Raw genomic sequence first — 25805 nt, forward strand, 5'->3', positions numbered from 1 at the left:
GACTCTGACCCTGGCACCCGGTTTTGGAGGCAGGAACAGACTACCGCTTCTCTAGAAGTTTCAGCTGCCCTCGGAGAAACGAGCTGAGGGCTGAGCGTGGACAGCCGCAGGGGGCACGTGGAGGCCCAGCCCGGGCCGCAGTTGTCCCCGCTCCTCGCCCCTGTCCCCACGGCGATCCCGGCAGAGACTTGACTTCTGCCTGGGACCCGGAATGTCACTTAAGGACGGGACTACCCACGGACTTCCGAGTGCGCCCCTTTGAATGGCCTCGGACGGCACCCACTTTTCGGATGAGAAATGGCATCTTCAGTGCCGCACGGGGCGTGGGGCCGGGTCTCCCCAGGGCCGGTCCTGTCCTTGCACCCACCCCGGCCTTCCAGCGGGGCGGGCTAGGAGGGGCAGGTGCCCCCGGGGGCTCCGGGTGCCCGCCGGCTGCCGAGCGGGTCACAGCGCGGAGGCGGGTGGCTGACGCCATCCGGGGGCGTTCCCGGGAGCGAGGGGCCGCCGAGGTTAGATCCGCCGCGCCCGGGAGGAGCCAGGGGGCCACGTGACCCGCCGCGGCGGGGCCGGCGGCCCAGAAATAGCCGCGGCGGCGGTTCCGCCCGCGGGCGGCGGGAGCCAGGCCGAGACGCGAGGACGCCGGCTGGGCGGGCGGGCGCGGAGGATGCCTCAGAGCCCCGGCCCGGCCCGGCCCCGAGCACATGATGGCGATACGGGAGCTCAAAGTGTGCCTTCTCGGGGTGAGTGCTGGCCGCCGGGGGCCCTCGGCCCCGCTCTCCCAGTCCTGTGCGCTGCCTTCGTCCCCGCGCCCTCCCGGTCTGCGCGCCCCTCGGCTCGCCCCCGCGCCCCTACGCGCTCCGTCCCCTTGTCCCCCGCGCTCCCTTGTCCCCGCGCCCGCCCCTCCCCGCCGGGGTCCGGGTCCGAGCTGCCCCGGCTGCCTCGTCTCGCTCCATCCCCGCCCGCGCGTTCACGGGACCCTCTCCGGCCTCGCCGGGCTGCGGGCGGTTCGGGGCACCCGCGACCCCTCGGCGGGGACGGGAAGGTGGCCGCGGCTCCGCGGGCTTTCTCCTCCGCCTTTGATAATTTCCTTCCGGCGGAAAGTTTAAGTTGCTCAGCCTGGACGCCCAGTCCTCTTTTGCCTCCCGGGTGCAATTGCCTTATGTACTAAACAGAAGCAAAACAACAACAAACCCAACCGCGGGTGAGAAAACCCAGCGGCGGCCGGGCCGAAAGGTGCGGAGAGCGCGGTCCCGGGGAGGGGGGCGCCTGGCCAAGGTCCGCGCCGCGCCGCGATGGCAGGGCAGGGTGAGACAGTCCCCGTCACCGCCGCTGCTCCCAAACTGGGTCCTTCCCAGCCCGCAGGAACCGCGGAGCCGCCAGAAACAAAGAAAACCCAGCCAGTCCGCGCGGGCCGGCGGCGGCGGGTGACACCGCAGCCCCTCAGAAGTTGCCCCTGGGAATTCGGATCCTGTTTAGGGTCGTTTTCTCTCGGGTGCCCACGTCAAATTCCAGAGTTACAGCTTTTAAAAGAAGAGCTGATTTGAAGCGGGTTTTGAGCAGCCTTTGGCATCGACGCCTGGTGTACTGCCCTAGCAGTAGGCAAAGCTGATCTCCCAAGAAAACCATTTATGAAAAAAGAGCAGCGACCCGGTGGACCCATTCTTGCGCTAACTGGTCTGTCACGATGGATGTACAAGAATTGTATAAAGAGGAAGTTATTCTAGGTGAGGACTGAATTGTCCTGGACTCTCGGGCAGGACAGGTGGGCAGGACAGCGTTCTCTCCACTGTCGCTCATCACTGGTCTCTGCCACCACGATTACTTGCACTAACTAGATTGTCCGGTTGGCCTGGAATCCAGGGCGTCTGGCAAGGCCCCCGTTCCCTGTGAGCCACCGGGACAGGCCCGCCGCTGCTGCCCAGCCCTCCCGGGATCTGGGTGGGACTGTTCTGGTCTTTCTCTGACCTTTTGCGTTGCAGGAGGGGGTTTCGCGGTGCGCCAGGCTCCCTAATATAGTGCAGGCGTAAATTCCAGGAGTCCCATGCTTCCTTCTGAGGAGCCATTTCAGCCTCACCAAAGGCCTTCAAAGACTTGGAAGGAATGTGTGTCCCAAGGAATCAAGAGGCAGTTTTGACGTGGGAAAAAACGGAGTGGGAAATATTTTTGCCTTTTTTGACTCTTTCTCTCTTGTCACCTTCTTGGGTGGCACAGGCCCTGCCCCATCACATGACTCTTTATTTTCCATTTCAATATTTAAGGATGAGTCCCTATATGCTCGTGTAAAGACACTGATCAGGTGGCCACAGCCTTGTGTCAGGAGGCAGGAAACCTGGGCCCTCTTCCTTTCCCAGTAACCAGCTGTGCAGTTCTAGACAGACTCAGTTGCCTCATCTGTGAAATGGGCATAATGACATCTTCCCTCCTAAGGCACAGGACTATGCCAGATGATCTCTTAAGATTTTCTGCTTGTCTGTGAGTCCAGGGTGACAATTAACAAGCCTGGGAGATGAGAAAGCTGGCAGAATTCTCTTAACTTCCTTTTCTCTTTTCTCCAGGAGTGAAACACACTCTTTGAGTGGCTCTCTGCAGACAGCGCCTCACCTTTGTTTGCTGGTTCTTTGTGGTGGCTCTGTTGGTAGGAATTTGAACTTGGAGGAGTGCCGAAGCGAGAAAGGAAAGGTTTCTGGGCAGATGGAGGCTTTGAAGCATCAACTGTATCGCACCACATCTGTGGCCTCCTTCTTTCTTGAGTGTGGCTATAAGTTTTAGTCTTACTGAAGTCAGAGGATATCTTATTTGAAAGGGCAAATGACCTTGTTATCCACACTGAGCAAAATTTGTTCAGTTCCCTGGTTTGGCTGGTCCTTTGCTGGGCAAGCTGTGTGCAGCAGGCTGTATTCTAGCTGCTTGTCCAAATAGACTGGTTCCCTGGGTGGGATGACGCGAGGGAGATCAAAGCCACTTTACCTGCCTCGGGCTTACTCTCTTGACTTGAGAGAACCGGTGGATCAGAGGATGGAAGAGGGCGTCAATCTTAAGTCCAAAAGTCCTTTCAAAATGTTAACAGGAACCCCAGGCTCCCTTGTTTTTTGGGTTAGGGAGGTCTGTCTTTTCTGGGTGTAGTCTTGCATGTGGCTGGCACTCAGCTTCCTGTTTTTTAGCCATGCCACACCTCCCTGAAGTCTCAGTATGACCAAGACCCTGGCTGCCACACCCTCAGTTGCCCCCATTGGGTTCACTGTTGGATCCCCCTTCGGAGGTGATAGAGAATGTGGACCCCGTAACCGAAGTCTTACTGTCTCACCGGAAAGGCTGAGAGGCTGGTGTTTTTGTGCCTGGCCATGTGCTCATCCTTGATTACCTGGTGACATGCTTCTCATTTAAGGTGCAGGTTGTTTTAGGCATGGGCAGTGCAAACTTCTGTCCTAGGCTTCCTGCTGGTCACTCTTTGCCGTAGTCTCCTGCTCACTCCGTGGGGTCAGAGGTTCCCACCCCCTGACATTACGGTCATTTGCAATAGGTGGGGGCGGGCCAGGTGGCATGTCTCCTTTACCTTCTCCTTCTCCTGTTGGCATGGTAGCCATGTTTGATCTTATTTCTCTTGGTGAATGCTCCCAGATGGGAGGGACCATGGCCTGTGGAACATTCTCTGAATGCTTTGTGCTCTTGGGAAACCAAGGACTCAAGAGCACTGAGTTTATTTAGGTTACCTGTCATAAATTCTTGGCTCGCATTTCATGTGTGCACTTTGTCATGTTTATTCCACATGGGGACGGCCCAGCAAGCCTTTGGGAATGCCCTTTCCTGGCATAAGCTGGGCCATCTGTGGAAGTTAGCCATGCAGGAGGGGTGCTCGACAGGGGCAGGCACCTTGGATAGAGGCCTTGGGCTCCTAGGACCCCATGAGTCTCATTCTTGCCAATCAAGTACGAATAGTCCCACTCTGTAATCCAAACTATTATTATGAAACATGTAGCCTAAAGACAACACCCTTAAAAACAGCAAAGTATGTTAAAAAAAAAAAAAAAAACTAACAAAAACAATATTGAGGCAGCAGCTGTTTCAACCCCAAAGGTGGAAAGTTTCCCAGTATGCATTTTTAACACACATCACCACGTGGCAAAAGCAGGAGGAGAGAGAAAGGGAGGAGGAGGAAGAGGGGAGGAGGAGATCTTTATTTTGTTATTTCATCTAGTTACGTGCGCCTGCACTTAAACACTGCTTCCTGATGAAATCCCAGAGAGATTTATATTTGGACTTTGGGTTGTCTTGACAACAATTTAGAAATTTCGACCACTTCCTCAATAGCTGAGTGGTTAAGAGACAACTGAGGGCTTCCCTGCTTCTGGTAAGGAGCTTGTTGAAACATCTCTTGGCCTTTGTGAGAATCCATGTGGTGGCTCACCAGGGAGCAGCCACATACCTGGGATTTGGTGAGTCATCTGGGTAATGGGGACTTCACCCATGTCCAAGGCCTTCACGTGGAAGGGCTCTGTGGGCACTAGGACCCAAGAGAGGAACACATTTCTGCTAGCAGTGAGGCAGTTTAGTCACAGCTGTGCAACCTCAAGTGGGTTGCTTTGAGAAAGTACCCAATAAGGTTATATGAATTTGTTAGTGTTATTGTGGAAGGAACGAGTGTATAGGATAGCAGGTTGGTTTAGGCAGCCATCACATTTGCTTTCCAAGTCTGAGGTTCTATTATATTAGCATACTAACTTTTTTCTTTCCCAGATACTGGCATTTCTCTGGGGTCCAGAGGGTGGGTGCAGAGGGGTGGAGAGGCTGGCCACAGCATTAAATCTTACCACACCTGATTCCTCTATTAAATTGAACCCTTTGTGGAAAGTATGGTTCAGCATTGGTGACTCTGGATAGCTTCTATGTCACACAAGAATAAATATAAATAACATAGTGGGATGTCTTCCCAGCAGTGCCTGGATACAGTAACCCAGCTATATGCCTTGTGCGTCCAGCCCAGGCTGGTGGAATCCATCAGGGTCCCTTTGATCCTCTTGTTTAGGGTCAGGATTGCTGCACCCCCTCTCTCCCCCAACCCCCGTCCCCGCCCAGCTTTCAGAGTTCAGGACACCTCTGGTGTGTATAGCAGAATCATTTATGGAGCACTTTCAAACTTCTCATGTCATGGTCCCTTCTCCCATCTCTTGTGTCTTAATTTGAGCTGTTGCAACAAAAATATTATAGTCTAGGTGAGTTAAACAACAGACTTTTATTTCTTGCAGTTCTGGAGGCTGGGGGTGTCAAAGACTAAGGTGCTGACAGAGCTAGTGTCGGGTGAAGGCTCTGGTTTGCAGACAGCTGCCTTCTTGCTATGTCTTCGTGTGGCAGAGCAAATTCTTTGGTCTCTTTCTCGTTTTATAAGGACACGAATCCCATTCACGAGGGCTTTCTGCTCATGACTTAATCACCTCCCAAAGGCCCACCTCCTAATATCCTCACTTCAGGGATTAGGCTTCAACATATGAATTTTGGTGGACACAAACCCAAATTGCATAGTACCTGTCTATTGTGCTCAGGCGTGTGGCCCTGCCTTTGTCCTGGTCTGATGTTACTGTTTTAGTGAGTGTGTTATATCCCTTAGGTCTGCTTGAAGACCAAAGCTACCGGAAAGTAGAAAACTTTACATTTTAAGGTGCTGGGACACAAAAAGATTTTGCGCTTACTAATTGGAAAAAGTCTTCAAATTTTAATTGAGTCCAGCACGTTACTTAATTTGGTGCTTGCCTGCCTATGCAAATATTACACCTTCATTTGTCTTAGGTTTTGTAAATTGTGGTGTGTGTTCGAAAATGGAATAGGCATTCATTTCTTCGGCCATTTACCATTTACTGAGTGCTCCTTTTATGCCGGGAATTGTGGGTGGCTGCATGTAGACAGGAAGGCTGTGATCCCTGCCTTTCCAGCGACACGGGCACCCCAGCAGTGAGCTCTGTGGCATGGCTTGTGTTCTTCTTAGCACGTGGCATGGCGTACCATGCACAACAGAAGCAGTGTGGTGTGATGATGATGAATGTTGACGGTCACACGTCTTATTAGACACAAGGACATGTGAGGGACAGAAAGTTCTTGCTCAAGGTCTGTTTTAAGTACCTGCTGTGTCAAGGTGCTGTGCTAACTCTGCTGGAGATAGAAAGTAGGTAAGATAAATGGGGAGGCCCCCGGCTGGGCAGAAAGGACAGCTGCATATGCAAGACCTGCATCCGTGGCCCGTGCTGATGGGTGTGATGCTGGAGGTGTCATGCCTGCAGTGGGAGATGATGGAAGTTAAATTAAATACAGTGGGGGCTGAAAAGGGGGAATCTGGCAAGGTCTGTTGGAATGGGAAGTATTTGAACAGTGCGTCAGGGGGTGAGTAAGGAGGAAAGGTGGGCGTGGACTCCAGGCCCTGCAGACGGGCTCAGGAGCTCACGGTGTTTTCTAGTACAGTTCTACTCCAGCCTGTCTGTTCTTCCACTGATCCCACCATCTCTCTAGCACCGGGGTTTTTAATATATTTTTAATTCCCCATTCCCTGTGTTTTATTTGGAAAGAATTTAAACTTATACAACAGTTGAAAGAATAGTACTATGAATGTTTATTCCCTAGATTCAGCAGGGATAACGATCATAGTTCACTGCAGCCCTGAACTCCTGGGCTTAAACAATCCTCCTCCCTCAGCCTCCCAAGAAGCTGTGATTACAGGTGTGCACCACCACACAGACAGGGTCCTACTGTGTTGCTCAGCTGGTCTCAAACTCCTGGTGCAAGCCATCCTCCTGCCTCAGCCTCCCAAGTAGCTAGGACTACAGGTGTGTGCCACCATGCCCAGCTCATTTTTCTTATTTTTTTTTTTTTAGAGATGGTGTCATGCTATGTTGCCCAGGCTTATCAGGAACTCCTGGCCTCAAGTGATCCTCCCACCTTGGCTTCCCAAAGTGCCGGGATTACAGGTGTGAGCCACCGTGCCAGGCCTAAAAAATTTTTTTCTAACTATTTGAAAGTAAGTTGCAGACATCATGATGTTTTACCCCTAAATACTTCAGGATGTATCTTTTAGGAGAAAAGGCATTCTCCTGCATAACCACAATACCATTATCTCACCTCCAAAACTGAACACAGGTGCAATAATAGTATCAAATGTATAGCCCATATTCAGATGTTACCAGTTGTCTCAAAATGTCCCTTACAGCTGTTTAAAGGGTCCAGTCAGAGATCACGTATTATGTTTGGTTACCAAGTCTCTGTAGTCACTTGGCATTTAAGCAGTTCGCCTCCTTTTTCCCCCATGATGCTGGCATTTTTGAAGAATCCAGGCCAGTCGTCTTGTAGGAAGTCCCAAGATCTAGAAGTGTCCAATTTCTTCCTCATTGTTTCTTTCAGGTTAAGTGTTTTGGAGAGGATACAACATAGGTGATGTTGAATGGTCTCATTTTTTTTTTTATGTGATCATGTATATTATTAAATCACTCTCTCCACTTACCTCTGTGGCATTCATTCAAAGAATATTTCTTAGCTTCTCCAAGTGTCAGGCAGTGGTGTGTCTGAGCATAATAGACACAGGAGTTTGAACTTGTGCAGCCTACATTTTAGCAGGAATGTGGAAAAGTATTGTATGGCCTATTAGGAGATAGTATGTGCTATACTGGGAAAGAAGGCAGGCGATTGAGTAGAACAAGTGGCCCAAGACCTGGGAGAGGTGGGAGCAGGTTGGCGGGCAATTGTGTTCAGATTCTTCAGAGACCAGGGTGGAAGCATCTGCCCCTTGTTTCCCTGGGGGTTGACGTTCTCTGCAGCTTCTGTCCCGCTGAACTGTGGAGAGGAGCGTGTGTCCTGAGGAGCAAGTGTTGTCTTTCTTGTTGCCTAACTTTGTAAGCAGAAATCAGGAGAAGAAAAGTGAGATTGACATCAGGTCACTGAATGAGTTTCTCACTGTGGATTCTTCTGATGAATTGTTTTCTAATCTCTTTCCTTGCATTTGATGCCTTAGACCTTTTCAACTCCTCTGGAAGTCATGAATGTGGCTTCTGTTTGCTCTGTATTGAACTCAGAAGATATCTTAGGCTACTTTCAGTTCCCCTAGAGGTGCCTGGAAGACTGGAGTTGTCAGAGAATTGAATGGGCCCTGCAGGGCAGCACACGGCATACCGAGGACGTAATTTCCCTTTTATTTCCTCCTCTTTGAACAAGATAACCACAGAGCCAGTGTAGATCCTTTTCTATCAATGTCTTTGTTTTTCTGGAAGAAAAAGATATTTGAATTCTCCAGTGTTACTTCTTTCTGCCCTCATGGAGTCACTATTCTAACTGCGAGAAACATGCACACACACACACATCACTTAAAACTTGCCCCCTGCGGACAGGGAGAAAGAGCAAAGTGTTCCTGTTTTTTTAATAATCAAACTATTGGCCAGGACATTTACATTATGACAAGTTTAAGAATGTCTTTTTTTGTTGTTGTTAAAGAACATCTCATAGTTCTAATAATACATACTTAATAAACTTATGGTTCATTTTAGGAGCTAAAATATTATCTAAGATTTTTATAATAAACGTCTAAAGAGCTAATTTTTTCAGTATAAAGGGTCTTAGTCCGTTTGGGCTGTTAGAGCAAAGTGCCACAGACTGGGCATATAAACAACAGAAATGTGTTTCCCACGGTTCTGGAGGCTGGAAGTCCAAGGTCAGGGTGCCTGCATGGTCGGGTTCTGGTGAGTGCTCTCTTCCAGGCTGCAGACTGCCGTCTTCTCTTTGTATCATGCGGTGGAAGGACGGAGGGAGCTCTCTGGGGCCTCTTTCATAAGGGCCCTCAGCCCAGTCATGAGGGCTCCAGCCTCCTGGCCAAATCACCTTCCAGAGGTGCCACCTGCTAATAATACCGTCACCATGGAGGTTAGGATTTCAGTGTGTGAATCTGGGGATCATGGACATACCGTAATATAAAGTAATATATGCTCATCCTAATTAAAATTTTAATTTAGTTGTGAGGTAGGGGAAATGATACGTGCTGATTTTAGTTTTAGGTTGCAGAGGTGAGGGATTTAGGATGATGCCTTTAACTTTCCTAATAGTGACTCTTCATCGTATCCCGTTGGTCTCCTCTGTAGTCCGCAGTCCCACCAGCCTCAGGGAAGTCACCCTGCCCGCCCTCCTTTTCCTGGTGACTCACCTCCTTGGTGCTCTTCTCTTCCCCCTGCTTTTGTCTTACACTCAGATGACTATTTCTTATTTTATAATCAACATCAACCGCACCATCGTGCCCTGTATTTCTTCTGTTTGTTTCTGTTTGTTTCTGTTTTTTTCTGCCCAGGCAGGATTATTTTCTTCTATCATTTTAGTTTGTTGTTCTCTCTACTTCCCACGATGACTCACCAGTCCGACCTCCTTGAGAGAGGCATCTGGGCTTCACTGTTACAGGAAAATATTTCTAAGCTTGTTTTCCTTCGCACCCACCCACTGAGTGGGAGTGTGCTGGCCTTTCCACTGTGCCTCATGCTCAGCAAGCCCCCGGGCCCGCGGGACGCTGCCGGCGTTGCCACCAAACCTGGCCAGGCTCACCTGGTAGAGAATAGCTCAGGCGTTCCCTGAGTTTCGTTGATTTAGTTCTAAACACAACAAAAAGGGATCTGTTAAAAGTAAATGAGGATTTAATTGACACGTAAGTCTAGATGCTGTGGGGGGAACAGAAATCTTTACTTATCAGAGTTGTAGTGCCGACTCTGCCCTTGAGGCTTGCAGGCCTGCGGCATCCGATCCGGCATAAACAGGAAAGCTAAGTAACAACACCAGTCATCCCAGTTGGATGCTTGGTTGCTTCGTTGCCAGATGTTCGGAAGGTGAGGGCCAGTGGCATTTGGGGGCAGCCGGGGGGCGGGGGGGGGGGGTCTGTGGTGCTTGCTGAGGAGCCGGAGGAAGGGCTGATGCCAGGCTGGGTGCAGAAGAGGGTGTGTCTGGGAGCCAGTGGGGTGGCTCTGCCTGCTGATCACCCACACACAGGGAGCGGGTTCTGAGAAGAGTTAGGTGTCCCAGTGGTTATACGTATGGAGCAGGGGGAGATTTGGGCTTAGCAATAACTGTGTCTTTATTTTGCTTCTCTGTTTTGGTTTATTTAGTGAGCACGTATTATATTAATACTTCATATACTTAAATTAAAGCTACAAAAATGTACTGCAGGACCCAAGGAGATGTTTGACCAGTAGAGATCTGTTTGGATCTTACTGGAAATAACTGGTATGCTGATAATAAAACTGGAAAGTAAATTTGGGTCAGATTGTGAAAGGGCCTTGACATTTGAAAGTGTGTGCCTCTGGGTAGTTAAATGACAGTCCTGTCAGCAACAGGACATGGGCTTTGAGTGGCTTATCGGGAGTGTTGTGCTTATCTGTGCGAGCTCCCTGGGCTCCCTGGTCTGTCACGGGACAGCAGGGACAGCAGCCACATCCTTTCGGGGCTCGATGACCTCCCGGGGCGGGTATTTGGGCTTTCTCACCATTCTTTCATCTCGTGCTCCCCATGGTGGGGCCTAGGGAAGTTACAGGGCTGCCCGTCTGTTCTCAGAGTCTGCAGGTTTTTTCTGTGTGTGTTCGCTTGTTTTCCATGTGCTGTTCTTTGAAGAATAAAATTTCATCCTGATCTTTCAGGTCATCATCCTATAACAGAACTCTGCGTCACAACTTTAATTTGCATTGAAACTGGCTAACAAGAGAAGAACTGAGGCAGGGCTAGTACAGAAATAGCGCTGGGGCCACGTGAAGACCACGTGATTCCATGGCACATGCCACAGGCTTCACCGAGTGCCTGCATGTGCCAGGCAGTGTCTAGGGCCTGGGGGCACAGCAGGAAACAACAAGGACCCACAGTCCCTGACCTCATGGAGCTGACATTCCAGTCGGAGTGACAGACAGCACACCGATACCGAGTATGACAGACAGTGATAGGTGCATGGAGGAAAAGACAGCAAGGACAGGGGCGGGGGTGCTGTTCAGGTGGGGTGGCTGTAGGCTGTGGCGTGAGAAAGGCCTCACTGAGAGGGGGGCGTTTGAGTGAAGGCCGAAGAGACAGTGTTCGTGCAGCTGTGCAGGCCTGAGGGGCCGAGGGGTCTGCGGGGCAGGGCTGGGTGGGTGCCCCCGGCAGTGTGGGGCAGGCATTGTGGCTGGGACAGGAGAGAGGGGAGAGAGGAGGATTAGAGGGGTTAGGTAAGGGAGGTTTGGGGCCTTGGGGTCTTATGGGCCAACGTAGGGACTTTGGCATTTTTCAGGATTCAGGTGGGGAAGCCCGGGAAGGTCTTTGTGCAGAGCAGTGATGAGATCTTACTCACCTTTATGAGGCCCTGCACAGCAGCCGTGTGGTGGGCCCAGAGGAGGACACAAAGTTGGGTGCCACGGAGGTCATGGGGGCACCGTCAGAGTGCAGCAGCAAGGTGCTGGGCGTGGTCCCATTTGAGCTGTGGTCTCTCCTGAGCTGTGTCTGGAAGGTAGAGCTGACAGACTGTGGAGCTTGAGGGAATCGAACCATGATGTCCGTGGTGCCAGCGCCACGCAGACTCCAGAATCCAGCCACGGCAGAGCAGCATCATCCATCATGGGAAACTAATGCAAGTTGAATGTCATTGGCTTTATAGTTTAATTTGCATTTAATCAATGTATCTATGTCTACTTTGTAGTTTCAGAATAGCACAGTTTATGTGTACCAGTATTGTTTGTATATATTTACCCAGTAAACTAGTTAATGTCTCCATTGGAGTCTATGGATTGTTTTTCCCCTTCATCAAGTCTGTAGAGTCTTAAAGGGGCCTGAGAAGCCCTGCTCTAATTTATCACTGTGGCTGGCCAGGGGCTAATGCAGTCCTTTTGTTCCCTAATGAAGTGTCAGAGTGCTGGCAGAACTCTGGACAGGGAAGGCCGCGTTCCTGTGGCACCACCAGGTGGAACATGGAGGTATGTTCCCAGGTGTGGCCAGTGTCTGCTGGGATGCTGCTATTCCTGCAGGAGTAGCCTATGGTTTTACTGCGTTTTCAGGTAGGACACACTAATGGACAACCTTGACAACCCTGGATACTCCCATGGCTATCCACAGATTGTGTTGAAACCTTAAAGTCCATATGGCAAAGTAAAGCAAAGAATACATTGGGCTTTGTTCATAAAAGCATTTTTTTTTTTTGAGACAGAGTCTCACTCTGTTGCCCAGGCTAGAGTGCCGTGGTGTCAGCCTAGCTCACAGCAACCTCAAACTCCTGGGCTCAAGCGATCCTTCTGCCTCAGCCTCCCGAGTAGCTGGGACTACAGGCATGCGCCACCATGCCCGGCTAATTTTTTCTATATTTTTTTAGTTGTCCAGCTAATTTCTTTCTATTTTTAGTAGAGACGGGGTCTCTCTCTTGCTCAGACTGGTCTCTAACTCCTGAGCTCAAACAATCCTCCTGCCTTGGCCTCCCAGAGTGCTAGGATTACAGGCGTGAGCCCCCACGCCCGGCCCATAAAAGCATTTTTATAAGCATGAGAATAATGAACTCAGCCATTTAAAGATCTTCTAAAATAATTCATTGTATAAGAAACCATTAATAAATATGGCAAATCAATTTTTTTTTAAAAAAAGACCTGTTTAAAATGATGAGTTGTATAATTTCTAGATCTACATCTGCTAGGTTAATCTTAGTAAGGCAATTTTCTTAGTCTGTTTTGTGCTATGACAGAATACCCGAGGCCGGGTAATTTACAAAGAATAGAGGTTTATTTGGCTTTTGATTCTGGTGGCTGGAAAGTCCAGGATTGGGCACCTGCCTGGGGTGAGGACCTCAGGCTGCTTCCACTCATGGCAGAAAGCGGAGGGAAGCGGGTGTGTGCAAAGACATCGAGAGAGAGAGGTTGCAAGAGAGAGACACGAGGAAGCCAGACTCTGTAACAGCCTGCTCTCTCCGGAACTCATCCTTTCCTGCTAGGGTGGGAAGTTACCCACCCAGCGGGAGGGGGTTAATTTATTCATGATGGGTCCACCCCCATGACACAAACACCTCCCTCTAGGCCCCACCTCCCAACACCACCACACTGGGGATCAGATCTCAGCAAGAGTTTTGGTGGGGACAAACGAACCGTATCCAATGTGGAGTGAGAACCTAATATGTAATATTGCATAACTAACATAAAAATATTTAAGAATATTGAAACGATAACTCATATAATATGCTGATTTAAATATTTTGCTGCTATTAATGCCAATTACATGGTTGCACATTTCACCTGCATCAGCGCTTTGTTTCTGATTTGTTATCATAACCGTTGTGTCACAAATAAGCAAAAGTGCACCTTCTTATTTGTGTGTGTGAACAAAGTAGTTACACTAGTGCCTTCTTCATATGTCCTTGACTTTTTCGTCATTAAAAATATCCATGGGTGAAAGAAAAGCAGTAGTTATAAACTCATAGGCACTGTGAGAATTTGTAATTGCTTCTACCGTGAGTGTCGGTGACGTCAGTAATAGTTGAGAAGGTTTGGTACATAGGCCAGGAATCGAAGCCAAAACTTACTCGTTTCTTTCAAGGAAGCAGTTCCGAATGCCTTTGATTAAGAAGGACGTCGTTATGCAGGTGAGCTTGTAATCACTCTGGTTTATGAGGAAAGGTCACATCCCTGTAGTTATAACAGTACACAGACAGGTACTGACTATAACTCATGTGCCAGGTGCTACGCCCAGTGTTTCGTTACCCATTGCTGCGTAACACACTACCCAGACTTAGGGGCTGAAAATGGCAATTTATTAGATGGCACTTCTTTTTTTTTTTTTTTTTGAGACAGAGTCCTGCTCTGTCACCCCAGCTAGAGTACAGTGGCATCATAATAGCTCACTGCAACCTCTAACTCTCGGGCTTAGCCTCCCAAGTAGCTGGGACTACAGGCATGCATCACCACTCCTGGCTAATTTTTTTAAAAAATTTTTTTTGTAGAGACGAGGTCTTGCTGTGTTGCTCAGGCTGGTCTTGAACTCCTGGTCTCAAGCAGTCCTTTTGCCCTCCCAAAGCGCTGGGATAATAGGCATGAGTCACTGTGCTAGGCCAGATGGGCAGTTCTTACTTGCAGTTTCTCATGCAGTTTCTGTTAGATGATGGCTGGGGCTGGAGCCATCTGAAGGGTTTGTAACTCACCTGTCTGGTGACTGGGCTGGGCTGGCTGGATGAGTCAGGGGATTAATCAGGCGTCTCTCTTCATGTGGCCCCTCTACCCCGTTAGCTTGGAATCCCAGGGTAGTCAGGTTTATTTGGTAGATGCTGGCTGGCTGCTCCCATAGCAAATGTTCCAGGAGCCTGGGGGGTGGGGGGGAGGAAGCTAAAAGGCTTCTTATGACCTAGTGTCACAGATCCTAGAATGTCATTTCTGCCACATTTTATTGAGCAAACATGTCACTAAGGCCAACCCAGAAGCAAAGAGAGAAGAATCAGACTTCACCTCTTGATGGAATGAATAGCAAGAATTTGTGATCATCCTTAACCTACTCTGCTGAACGAGTATCTTACATACATTATGACATTAACAGGCTTGTAAGTGCCAGTTCTAGTATTATTGTTATGAAATCTTGGCACTTGTCCTCGAGGCGGCATCAGAAGAACAAGTGGTTTGAGGACAAGGAAAGAGAAGTTTATTACTTTGCCAGCAAAGGAGAAAAAATGGTAGACCTTCTCATCTCAAAATCGAAATTTCCTGAACATGAGCAGAAATATAGAGGTTTTAAGGGAAGGGCTCTCAGTTCTTGGCTATTGTGGTTAACTATTGTCATCTCCCATCTCTGACAAAGACAAAGCCCCACGTGGGCCCACCTGGGGGGCTGGCACTGGCCTGGGATGGCTGAGTTATCTCTTGTCACAAAAGACTTAACCTGCCTCAGGGATGCAGGCAAGGTTGCAGTTCCCAAAAAGAGTGGGGGAAGTTTTAAAGAGACAAAAAATATTTTTGCCGTGTTTTCTTTTCCTTCAGGCCACTCCCTGTGTTACATATTCCCCCCTGTCGATTTTATGCTGCCATAGCTATGGGAGGAGGGGTGATGTAGTCATTGGGCTACTTCCTGCTGAAATGTGGGTGATGTTTTAGATGGAAGGTTTAAACTCACATATGTCATTGCAAAGCTTTGGCAGTATATTTGCAACAACAGAAAAAAAATCATAAGCAATAACTATAACAGTGATGATTGGGAAGGCAAAATGGACTGTCACCTTGTACACAAATGTCTGATGCAGGGCTGGGCTACAAAGAGACATGGGTCCTCTGAGTGCAGAGCTACTAGTTGCACTCTGTAGGTGATCTGAGATACTGGCTTCTGCAAATTCAGAAATCATATACAGCACTGAACAAGGTTTAGGATGACAAATACAGATCAACAGAAGAGGCAATAGCTCCGGGGAATGCTCCCTAAGGAGTTGACTCTCCATCTCTACAGACAGAACAAATAATCAAAGAAAGGTTAGCAAAAAAAAAAAAAAAATCAGTATTTTCATTTTTTTTCCTTTCTTTAAACAGTTACTTTAGATCACCTAAAGGCTGGCCCCTCCAGTGGAGGCTTGGTTCTCTTCTTCCACGGGACACCTCTTTATTCAGATATGATGGACTCAAGGTTTCATTTCTGACAATTTCAACAAGGTGTGAGCTGTAAGAGGCACTTCATGGGGTCCCTTCCACTTCTCTGCTTCCAACTGGGGCGGAGACCTGAAAGAGGCAAACTCATGCATAGTGCTTAGCACGGGACCCACTCATTTGGCACATTGCTTTACCCTGCTTTCTGTACTCATGGTTATATTGCCAGACTTACCTCAGGATGTTAGGAAGGGTCTCTCATAAACTGTTTCTCAGGGGCTTACCTTAAGCCTGCTTCTGAAGGCTGTCCTTATTCAGAGGGGGACAAGCAGCAATATTCTCTCTCATATTCGTGCATCAATTCCAGGATGTATGTAATTTCCATTGTAGATGTAAGACTCTGCTTATTTCTTGGATTATCTCCGATTCTAAAGGGGGTCCATTATCACTCTGTATGGAGGAGGGGAGCCTGTGAACATCTTGACGACTTGCAGGATCATTGAGTGTACTGTGTCCAACTCCTTGGAGGAAAGTCTCACCAAGTTCCCACTGAGGCTCCACTTGAAGAAGTTCATGGGCAACCACAGGACATCGTGTAGTAGATCCAGGTGTAGACCGCGGAAAGCAACACCACCATGGAGTAGTCACCTTGCGAAATGCCCAGGGCTCCCGGGGCTCCTGGGTCCTGTTGACAGTGGGGCTGTCTGAGCCTCATCTGCCTCTGTTGGTTTCCAGGTCCCTTCCTTCTTGGCCTCAGATTTCTGCAGCTCCGCCATGCTGTTGTGATGTTTGTTGACACCCTCGCTGTAGGAGGAGGAGCTGTTGAGCTGTCTCCACAGCTGCCTGTCCACAGCCTCGATTACCAGCATGCCATTTTCCACCTGCTTGGCCTCTTTCCTTGGACTGCTGGTGTCCGTCGTCCCATTGTCCTCCATGGCTTGTTCTGCTCCGTGCTGGCGTACGTGCACAGGAACTCAGCAAGGGCCGTGTCCCGGGCCAGCAGCTCCTGGTAGGAGCCCATCTTGGAGCTTTAGATGCTCCCTCCATTCCCAGCCTGAAAAGATACTGACTAATATTGAGTGAAACTGTTAATCCTTGAAAGGGTTGGGCCCCCTACATGTTGGGCTCCCTGAGCAGTGGGTTACCTTTCTGTCCTTGGACCACCCTGAGCATATAAACAGTTTGTTGCCAACAGGGTCCTCCCAAATGAGATCCCACCAAATCCATTAAGGGCAGCACACAAACAGTCCGTGGCAGGCGCTTGGCGGGCTGAAGCTCAGGCTGTCGCCCTTCTCCCACACAACGGTGGGCTGCGGCTCTCTCAAGATCACACATTTACCACCCGCCTGAAGGGCAGAAAGGATGGGGCTCCCTGGTCCCCTGAGCCCACCTTCATCACGTTGGCCACAGATGGCTCACATGGCGTGAGTGTTAGTTGCCCCGGGTAGGACCCTGGGCTCCCTGTGCAGAGCTGTTCCTGAACTGGCAGCTGGCCTCTGGCAGGGGACAGACAGATCAGTGCAAGCACGAGCCTGGGGCACCTTCCTGCAGATTGGCCACAGGCACCATGGCTGCTCCCCTGACCCTGTCCCAGGGGGTCAGCATGCCTCCCCACCCTGTCGCACCTGTGCCTGGGGGTGGGGGCAGCAGGCGCTCTCTCCCCCAAACCCCCCACCACGTGGCGGTGGGCCATGCCCACTGGTTCCCCCTCCTGCCGGGGAAATTCAACTGTTTAAACCATTAACTTTATCCCAGGGCTTTAAGATCACACTAGGTCATTAAACATGAAATGTCCAACCTCGAATAAAGCAGACATTTCCCACCCAGTAACCCAACATGCATGGAATCTTGTCCCATTTACCTGACTTTTGGCAAAATAATTTCAGTTCCAAGACAGTACAATTTAAAGTTTCATTTAACAGCCCCTTTTCCTCACACTCCAGCATATGGACTGGATTATAAAACCATTTTCCTTAGATGTAGGTTTGCAGCTATAAGTTAACCATTCAACCAGAATTTTTCCCGAGAGACTTTTAGACAGAACTTTCCTGTGTTGCAACAAAACTTTACAAACAAACACAGACAATACAGTGAATTCTCAATAGAAAATACCAGGCCTGTCAAACAAGTGGGAATTCAAATGGGACAAACGCCACCCCAAAGTGCACCCCAGCGGTCCCCCAAATGCCCATGGGGCTAGCAGCTTCACAAATGGGAATCCGAAAGGGGTGAGCCCCACCCCAACTGGAAGGTTCAAAACCCCTCCCTGTGGAGGGGAGGGGAGGTCTAATCCCCCTGTTCGCTGGGGAACATTCCCCAAGTGGTGGCCTAGCCACCCCCCTGCAACCCCTACCCCCATTCCCTGGGACCCACAAAAGAGCTCCAGATCCAAACCAGGTCCCCAAGTCCCAGTAAACAGCTTGATTTCCCACCCCAAATCAGTGCCTCAGAACAAATCCAGCAGTTCTGAACCCCCCCTATGGGTGGAAACAGGAGTCTTGACGTCTCAGGCAACTTTCCTTACAAATGGCTCTGGCTGTTGCGAGCTTCCCAAATCTGTTTCCTTCCCCTCAGCTCAGTCAGGTTGGAGCTGTGTCCACTTCGGGGAGAAAGAGCCGGGGCTCCTCAGGGCTAAAGAGGCCCGGCAGCTGCGAGGGGTCCCTTTCTTTCTTACCCAAAAGGCAATGCTCCCACCTGTAGCTTGACCTGGGGCTGCTCCTGCCTCTTCCAGCAGTCTCGGGGCCATTCTACCAGGAACCCAGTGAGGGCCCACACCAGGGATGCCAAAATCTGTCACCGAAAGCTGGCACTTGTCTTTGAGGCCGCATCAGAAGAATGAGAACAAGTGATTTGAAGACAAGGAAAGAGAAGTTTATAACCTGAATGGCAAAGGAGGAAAAATGGAAGAGCTTCTCGTCTCAGGATCCAAATTTCCTGAACATTAGCGGAAATACAGAGTTTTAAGTGGAGGGCCTTCAGTTCTAGGTTATTGTGGTTAACTATTGTCATCTCTCATCTCTGTCAAAGACAAAGCCCACCTGGGGGGCCAGCACTGGCCTGGGATGACGGAGTTATCTCTTGTAACAAAAGACTTAACCTGCCTCAGGGATGCAGGCCAGGCCCCAGTTCCCAAAAAGAGTGGGGGAAGTTTTAAAGAGGCAGAAAATATTTTTGCCATTTTTCTTTCAGGCCATTCCCTCTGTTACATTATCTTCATCTTACTAATGGGGAAACTGAAGTTCAGGGGTTAAGTAACATGGTCAAGAAATCACTGCTAATAAATGATGCTACAAGGATGAGAACTAGCTTTGTATGATTCCAAAACCCAATGCACATAACTACTTTACTGTGCTACAAACTCATTATTGCTATTAATTGTTATTTGTTGCAAATTACTTGTTTAAAATTGGCATGTAGTAGGGAGGGCACCACTGGTCTAATAGAATGGGATTTTAAAAAATAAGGGGTCTGGCTGGGTGTGGTGGCTCACACCTGTAATCCCAGCACATTGGGGAGGCCAAGGTGGGAGGGTCACTTGAGGCCAGGACCAGTCTGGGCAACATGGAGACACCCCTGTCTCTATTAAAAAAAAAAAAAAATCAAAAAGCAGTCTTGTATTTTAAAAAATTTAATAATTTGATTGAATGATTTGAACCAGATTTGAAGCACTTCCATGGAAGGAAGAGGCAAATTCCCACAGTATCAGGGTCCAGGCAAGGTGTTTTGGGAAGTAAAGATAACTTTCTCACTTCTGGAAAGGTATGGGACATGCAGAGGCAAAGTCCAGTATCAAAGGTGGTCTGACCTTGAGGAAGGTAAGGAGGCCTGAACACGTTTGTTGTAACAACACTAATAGCCAGCAGCAGCAGCGACAACAACGCCTTATGTGTGTTCAGCACTTTATATGAGCATGCAATCCTCAAACAACCCTAGTGGTAGGTACTTTGTCCCTGATCTGCAGGTGTGAGAGACAGAGGCTTAGCTATATGAGAGGCCTTCTGCTAAGCGCCAGGAAGGTGGTGAGTGGAGAACGTGCCTTGAGCCTGGGCTGTCTGGCCATTTTGCCGTTCCACACCTCCAGCTCTTATATGCAGGAAGCAACTGTTGTACTTCAGTTTTTTCTTCCATCACCTGCTCATAGGATGCTTCTTTTTTTTTTAATTATTTTTTTCTTTTTTGAGACAGGGTTTCACCCTATTGCCCAAGCTAGGGAGCAGTGGCATCATCATAGCTCACTGCAACCTCAAACTCCAAGTGATCCTCCCTAGTAGCTGGGACTATAGGCACGTGCCACTTTATGCCTGGCCAATTTTTCCATTTTTTTTTTTTTTTTTTTGTAGAGATGGGGTTGCCCTCTTGCTCAGGCTGGTCTTGATCTCCTGACCTCAAGTGATCCTTCCACCTCAGCTTCCCAAAGTGCTGGAATGACAGGTGTGAGCCACTGTGCCCAGCCAAAATATTTATTTTATTTTTATTTTTATTTTTTTTAGAGACAGGGTTTCAGTCTGTTATCCAGGCTGGAGTGCAGTGGCACAATCATAGCTCACTGCAGCCTTAGGCTCCTGGGCTGAAGGGATCTTTCTACCTCAGCCTCCTGAGTGGCTGGACCCAGGCATGCCTGTCAATTTTTTATAGAAAGTTTTTGGCCGGGCGCGGTGGCTCGCGCCTGTAATCCTAGCACTCTGGGAGGCCGAGGTGGGCGGATCGTTTGAGCTCAGGAGTTCGAGACCAGCCTGAGCAAGAGCGAGACCCCATCTCTACTAAAAATAGAAAGAAATTATATGGACAGCTAAAAAATATATATAGAAAAAATTAGCCGGGCATGGTGGTGCATGCCTGTAGTCCCAGCTACTCGGGAGGCTGAGACAGGAGGATCGCTTGAGCTCAGGAGTTTGAGGTTGCTGTGAGCTAGGCTGACGCCACGGCACTCACTCTAGCCTGGGCAACAGAGTGAGACTCTGTCTCAAAAAAAAAAAAAAAAGTTTTTGTAGAGACAGGGTCTCACTATGTTGCCCAGGCTGGTCTCAAATTTGTAGATTCAAGTGATCCTCCGCCTCAGCCTCCCAAAGTGCTGGGATTACAGGCATGAGCCACCGCCCTGGCCCAGATACTTCTTAAGTGCTATAATTTGGTTCAGGACGTGTCAGATTGCGAAATGTGATCAGTGTGGAAGGCCAGCTAGACTGTAGGGCCTGGTATATTTTAGAAGTTCCTGGGTCTGCTGTTAGAGCTGTCGTTACCCCTGTACCAGTGCTGCTGCCAGGGCGGCACGGTGGCACGTGGGGGAGCCTTGGGGGCAGGCGGACTTGGGCACCGTTCACCATGGCAAGTCACTTAATCTCCATGCCTCACTTTCCTTATTGTAAAATGCTGACAATTTGCATAGGTAACCCCTCTAATAGGAACCATGCCTGGCATGTCATATTAAAAACATTTTTTTTTACCAACTTCTTCCCCTAAAACCATTTTATATCCCGACAACCTTAAGGCTTAAGGGAGTTTAAAAAATTCTTTCTGTAAGAGGACCTCTGAGTCGTTTTCTTTAACATATTTTGCTGTGGGGTCTGGCGAGTACTTGATTTACTGTATGCATACTGTAGAACTTCACTATTTTCATTCATTTCATCAAATTTATAACAGACTCCTTACATTATTAAAGTGTAATATACAAAGTGGCCTAATCTTGGGTTTAGTGCACAATGGACTTTCACCAAGGGAGCAGACCAACACCCAGATCAAGAAATACTATCAGGCTCCAGAAGCCCACCTGGACATAAAATTTACTTTTGCTTGTTTTAAAATTGAGCATATCTTTCCTGTAGGATCTCTGTTATTTTTAAGTACTTATACTGAAGTGATGTTATTTAATAGATGTTCCTAAGACAGAATTCTCCCAACCAGAAGGCTGGGGCTGCCGTAGGGTTACGGGTGTGCAGAGACGGGGTGCTGGCCGGGGGAGGGGGGTATGGGCGGGCTGTGGCCACCTGTACCCCTTCGCCCCAGTGCTACGCAAATAATAGTGTTTTCTGTGTTTGGTGGCATGTGAATGAGGTTGGAAAGCAATGTCTTAGGAGGCCTTTTAAAGTTAGTTAATTCAAACAAGAAGCATGTTAGTTGTATATAAATAAGTCCTTTTAAAGTGTTCAAGAGTGTTTGAAAACAGTTCTCCCAAATATTAAAAATATTCCTTGTTTCCATTTCTTATGAAGGAAACTTTTCCTTTGCTAAGATCAGTCCCCTCCCCCAGCTTTGTTGAGGTATAATTGACAAATAAAAATTGAATATGTGTATTTAAGGTATGCAACATGATGTTTTCAATATACGTATGCATTGCGAAATGATTACCATAATCTAGCTAATTAACATATCCATTATCTCACATAGGTATCTTTTTTTGTGGTGAGAATACTTTAAGATCTACTCTTTTAACAAATAGATCAGTCTTTCTTAAAGTTGTTTTTAATGACTAGACTTAATGCATACTTGCAAAGAGTGAAAATGGTGCAGAGAGATACAAAATGAAAAGTAAAAAGATTGCCTCCTCCACTAATGTCTTATGTTTCTTGTGTATTTTTCTAGCTATGTTCTATGCATATGCAAGCATTATTTTCTTGCCTTTCCCCCTAAAGTTAAACCTTGAGTATCTTTCCTTGGCAGTACTTTAGACTTACCACATTTCTTTTAAATGTCACATAATGTTCTATCATAACAGTATATCATGATTTACTTAGTTGGTGTCCTGATGACAAAATGTTTAGGTAGTTTTCAGTTTTTGGCTATTACAAACAATTCTGCAATAAAAATCCTTGTACCTGAATCTTAATGTATGTGAATTAAGGATATTTGTAGGATAATTTGTAGAAATAGAACATTGGGTCAGAGAATATGAGATTTATATCTTTAAAAAATATTGCAAAATTAACCTCCAGAATATTGCACCAGTATTGTACACTGCCTTTTAAGTGTTTGGGGATGTGATTTTCTACACCTTTCCAGCACTGGATATAATCAAATTTTTTATTTTTGCTAATGTTATAGATTATAACCTATTCTAACTTGCATTTCTTTATTAATGACAGTGAGCATCTTTTTATGTGTTTACTGACTATATTTTTCTGTTACTTACCTAGTCACATCATTTACCTATTTTCTGTTGGGTTGTTTGTCTTATTGATTTGTGAAAACTCTTTGTATATTAGGAAGCCAAACCCTTTGCTTTGTGTTGCATGTATTTGTATTGCATATATTTTTCCTCAGTTTGTTGTTTGCTATTTTACTTTGTTTATTGTCTTTTTAAGCAATCCTACCAATATTTAGAAATCTTTAGTTAGTTAAATATATCAGTCTTTTTCTTTGTGGTTTTGGTATTTTATGTCTTGCTTAGAAAGTCCTCCTATATTCTAATATTACAAAAAATTTTAACTATTCTAGTATGATCATATTTTCTTTTTTCTTCTTCTTTTCTTCTTCTTCTTTTTTTTTTACATTCTTTATTATTTGATCATGTGGATTTTGGGATAAAGAACCAGGTAGGGATTTATTCTTTTTTTCCCTCCCCTCCAAATGCCTAGCTAGTTGTTTTAATAGCATGTATTGATTAATTTATATCCATTATCTACTGACCTGATATGCTATTTTTATCATAAATGAAATCCCATGTGTATGTGGGTCTATTCCTGGACTCTTTATTGTTCCATTAAAAATTCATTTATTTCTGAATTTTAAATATTTAGAGTCATTACAGCCTGACTTATGTATTTTTTCCTGGGTTGCTTTTTTAGTTTTCTCTTGATGTACACACACTGCATTCTGTTGTACACAAAGAATAACAGTTTTAAATTACAGATCTAAGAAGGCAATTTGTCTATGTGGTGAATATGTGGTAGATTCTGGGTGATTTTTCATATGCTTCAGGTAGAAAGATCTCTTTTGGAAGAAACAATTTGAATCATTCAGATACACTAATGAAATTCAGCTGTGCTCTAAATCATCTGCGTGGGTGTAGCTAAAATGTGATATTTTAAGCTTAAAAACAGAATGTCTGCATGTTATTTGGAAATATTTTTACTTAATTTCTCAGCCAGCCCAAAACTTAGTGGGCAGCTGTAAAATACTTTATGTCTTAGTATTTAGAAATGTATCCTTCAACAAAGTCCTCTGAGCCTCACTGTATTTTTGAAAACATGGTTACAGAATTAGTTGCATCTGGAGAAGACAAAATTCTAAATGTAAATCCGGTTTCCTGATGATGAACATTCTCCTGATGCAAAGTGGATGAAGTGACAGCAGAGAAGACATCAAAGGGTTTGGTGTGCAGGGCATTCTGTATTCTGTCAACGTGAGGTGCCCCGTGGGACGGTGTTTTGCACAAGTAGCTGAGTAGCAAGCATTAATGAGAGCATGCCTCTCTCTTTGCTCCTGTTATGATTTATGTGATGAGTTTGGGGAAAAGCACCTCCAGGGTGGAGAGAAGGAAGAGGTCTCAGTGTTTATCCTCTCCTGTGAGTTGAGTTTGCAGGATCCTGCGCTGACAGCTCTGTGTTTTGAGAGTTCCACTGGAACCTCAGAAATGAAATCAGAACCACAGGGCTTGAGTAGACGCATTCTCCCCTCCGTCTGGCTTCTGTCATCTTAACTCACTGAGTATCTGTGGTTTCACATGGCTGCGTATCATGCTGGCTCGTTTTTATTTGGGCAGTTTAGCCACTTGGCATTATTAGGTCTTGTGTAGTGCTTTCTTTGGTCTTTTCTTCTGTTTGGGGATTTTTTTGTGTGTGTGTGTGTGTGTGTGTGTGACATTAAATAAATAATTTATTACCTCTACTGGGTGGTGGACAGGATAAAGTAAAAGAGGGAATAAGTACATTAGAAATTTAACTTGTGCAGGGTGATGTGAGATTCTCTGTGCTTTCGGTTTATACGGGCTGGCTTTACTGCCACTAGGGTAACTGGTGATCAGCTGGGTTGGGAATTTGCCCTCTTAGTGGATCTCACAGGGCGGTTCCTGCTTGATGATGTAAAGATGCCAGCCTTTCTGGGGCTTTGTCTTTCAATCTGTGATAAGAAGAGCCTCCCGGGCTGGGTGAGGTGGCTCACGCCTATAATCCTAGCACTCTGGGAGGCCGAGGCGGGAGGATCGCTCGAGGTCAGGAGTTCGAGACCAGCCTGAGCAAGAGCGAGACCCTGTCTCTATTAAACATAGAAAGAAATGATCTGGACAGCTAAAAATATACAGAAAAAATTAGCTGGGTATGGTGGCGCATGCCTGTAGTCCCAGCTACTCGGGAGGCTGAGGCAGGAGGATTGCTTGAGCCCAGGAGTTTGAGGTTGCTGTGAGCTAGGCTGACGCCACGGCACTCTAGCCTGGGCAACAGAGCGAGACTCTGTCTCAAAAAAAAAATAAATAAATAAATAAAAAGAAGAGCCTCCCCAAACAGATGGGAATTGAAATCACACAAGTGTAACGCGTACACATTTGTAAAGGTAGGCTTCCATTTTTCATTCATTGTCTCTTTTAATATATGTATGTGCACGGAGGACAAAATGTAGAAGATACACAGGTTAGTGGTGACAAATAGTGCCCTCCTGGAGCACAGGCTCCTGTGGCTCCCTCAGAGCTCTTGGGCCGCACCCAGCACAGGTACCAGACAGCCTGCATCCGGGGAGGACGTGGGGCCACACTCACGCAGGCAACAGGGAGGAAGGTGGGCCACTGGGTGAGGCTGGGCCAGCCGGGCAGGGGTGGCACCAGAGCCCTGGGTCTGCTGTCCCCAGAGAAAGCTCCTCAGTGGCAGAGGCCCAAGTCCTGTGTCCACTGCCCAGGGCTCCAGCTGGGTGGACAGATGGCAGAGTCCACCCCCGGAACAGCAGCAGTAATGCTGGTCTCCAGGCCCCATGCTGAGTGCTCTGTTTTCCAGCTCTGGTCCTCACACAGCCCCGTGAGCCAGGGTCGGTGCCGGCGTGCAGCGAGAAGGTGGGCGCTGGGCTGTCTGACTCCAGAGCCCACGCTCTTCACCAGAGCCATCTCTTCCAGCTCTCCTTAGTGCTTGGTGCTACTGCTAGGACTTTCTTTTCCCCACTGCCCTTAACTGTCATGACGAAGTGACAAGGTCACAGGCAAATTTAAAAATCCCATGAAGGAATCAGCTGATGGGAGCTGAGCAGTGCAGGGTGCCTTGAGCACCCAGGCTGCAAGTCTGAACCAGTTCATTGGTTTGCTTGTATAACAGGTTTTTTTCTTTTCTTTTTTTG

The 25805-nt window shown here is 47.6% G+C and overlaps 1 protein-coding gene across 1 annotated transcript in view; it reads left to right on the forward strand.

Moving 5' to 3' along the window:
- The first annotated feature begins 682 nt into the window (after positions 1–682).
- The window catches only part of RAB31 (RAB31, member RAS oncogene family), a 118001-nt gene continuing 92878 nt past the window's right edge, over positions 683–25805 (forward strand). The window contains exon 1 of the mRNA XM_069468272.1: positions 683–740. Coding sequence (XP_069324373.1) covers positions 702–740 — 39 coding nt within the window. The 5' untranslated portion in view covers positions 683–701. The remainder of the gene's footprint in view (positions 741–25805) is intronic.

Source organism: Eulemur rufifrons, chromosome 5 (genome assembly GCF_041146395.1).
Source record: "Eulemur rufifrons isolate Redbay chromosome 5, OSU_ERuf_1, whole genome shotgun sequence".
NCBI classification, from domain to species: domain Eukaryota; kingdom Metazoa; phylum Chordata; class Mammalia; order Primates; family Lemuridae; genus Eulemur; species Eulemur rufifrons.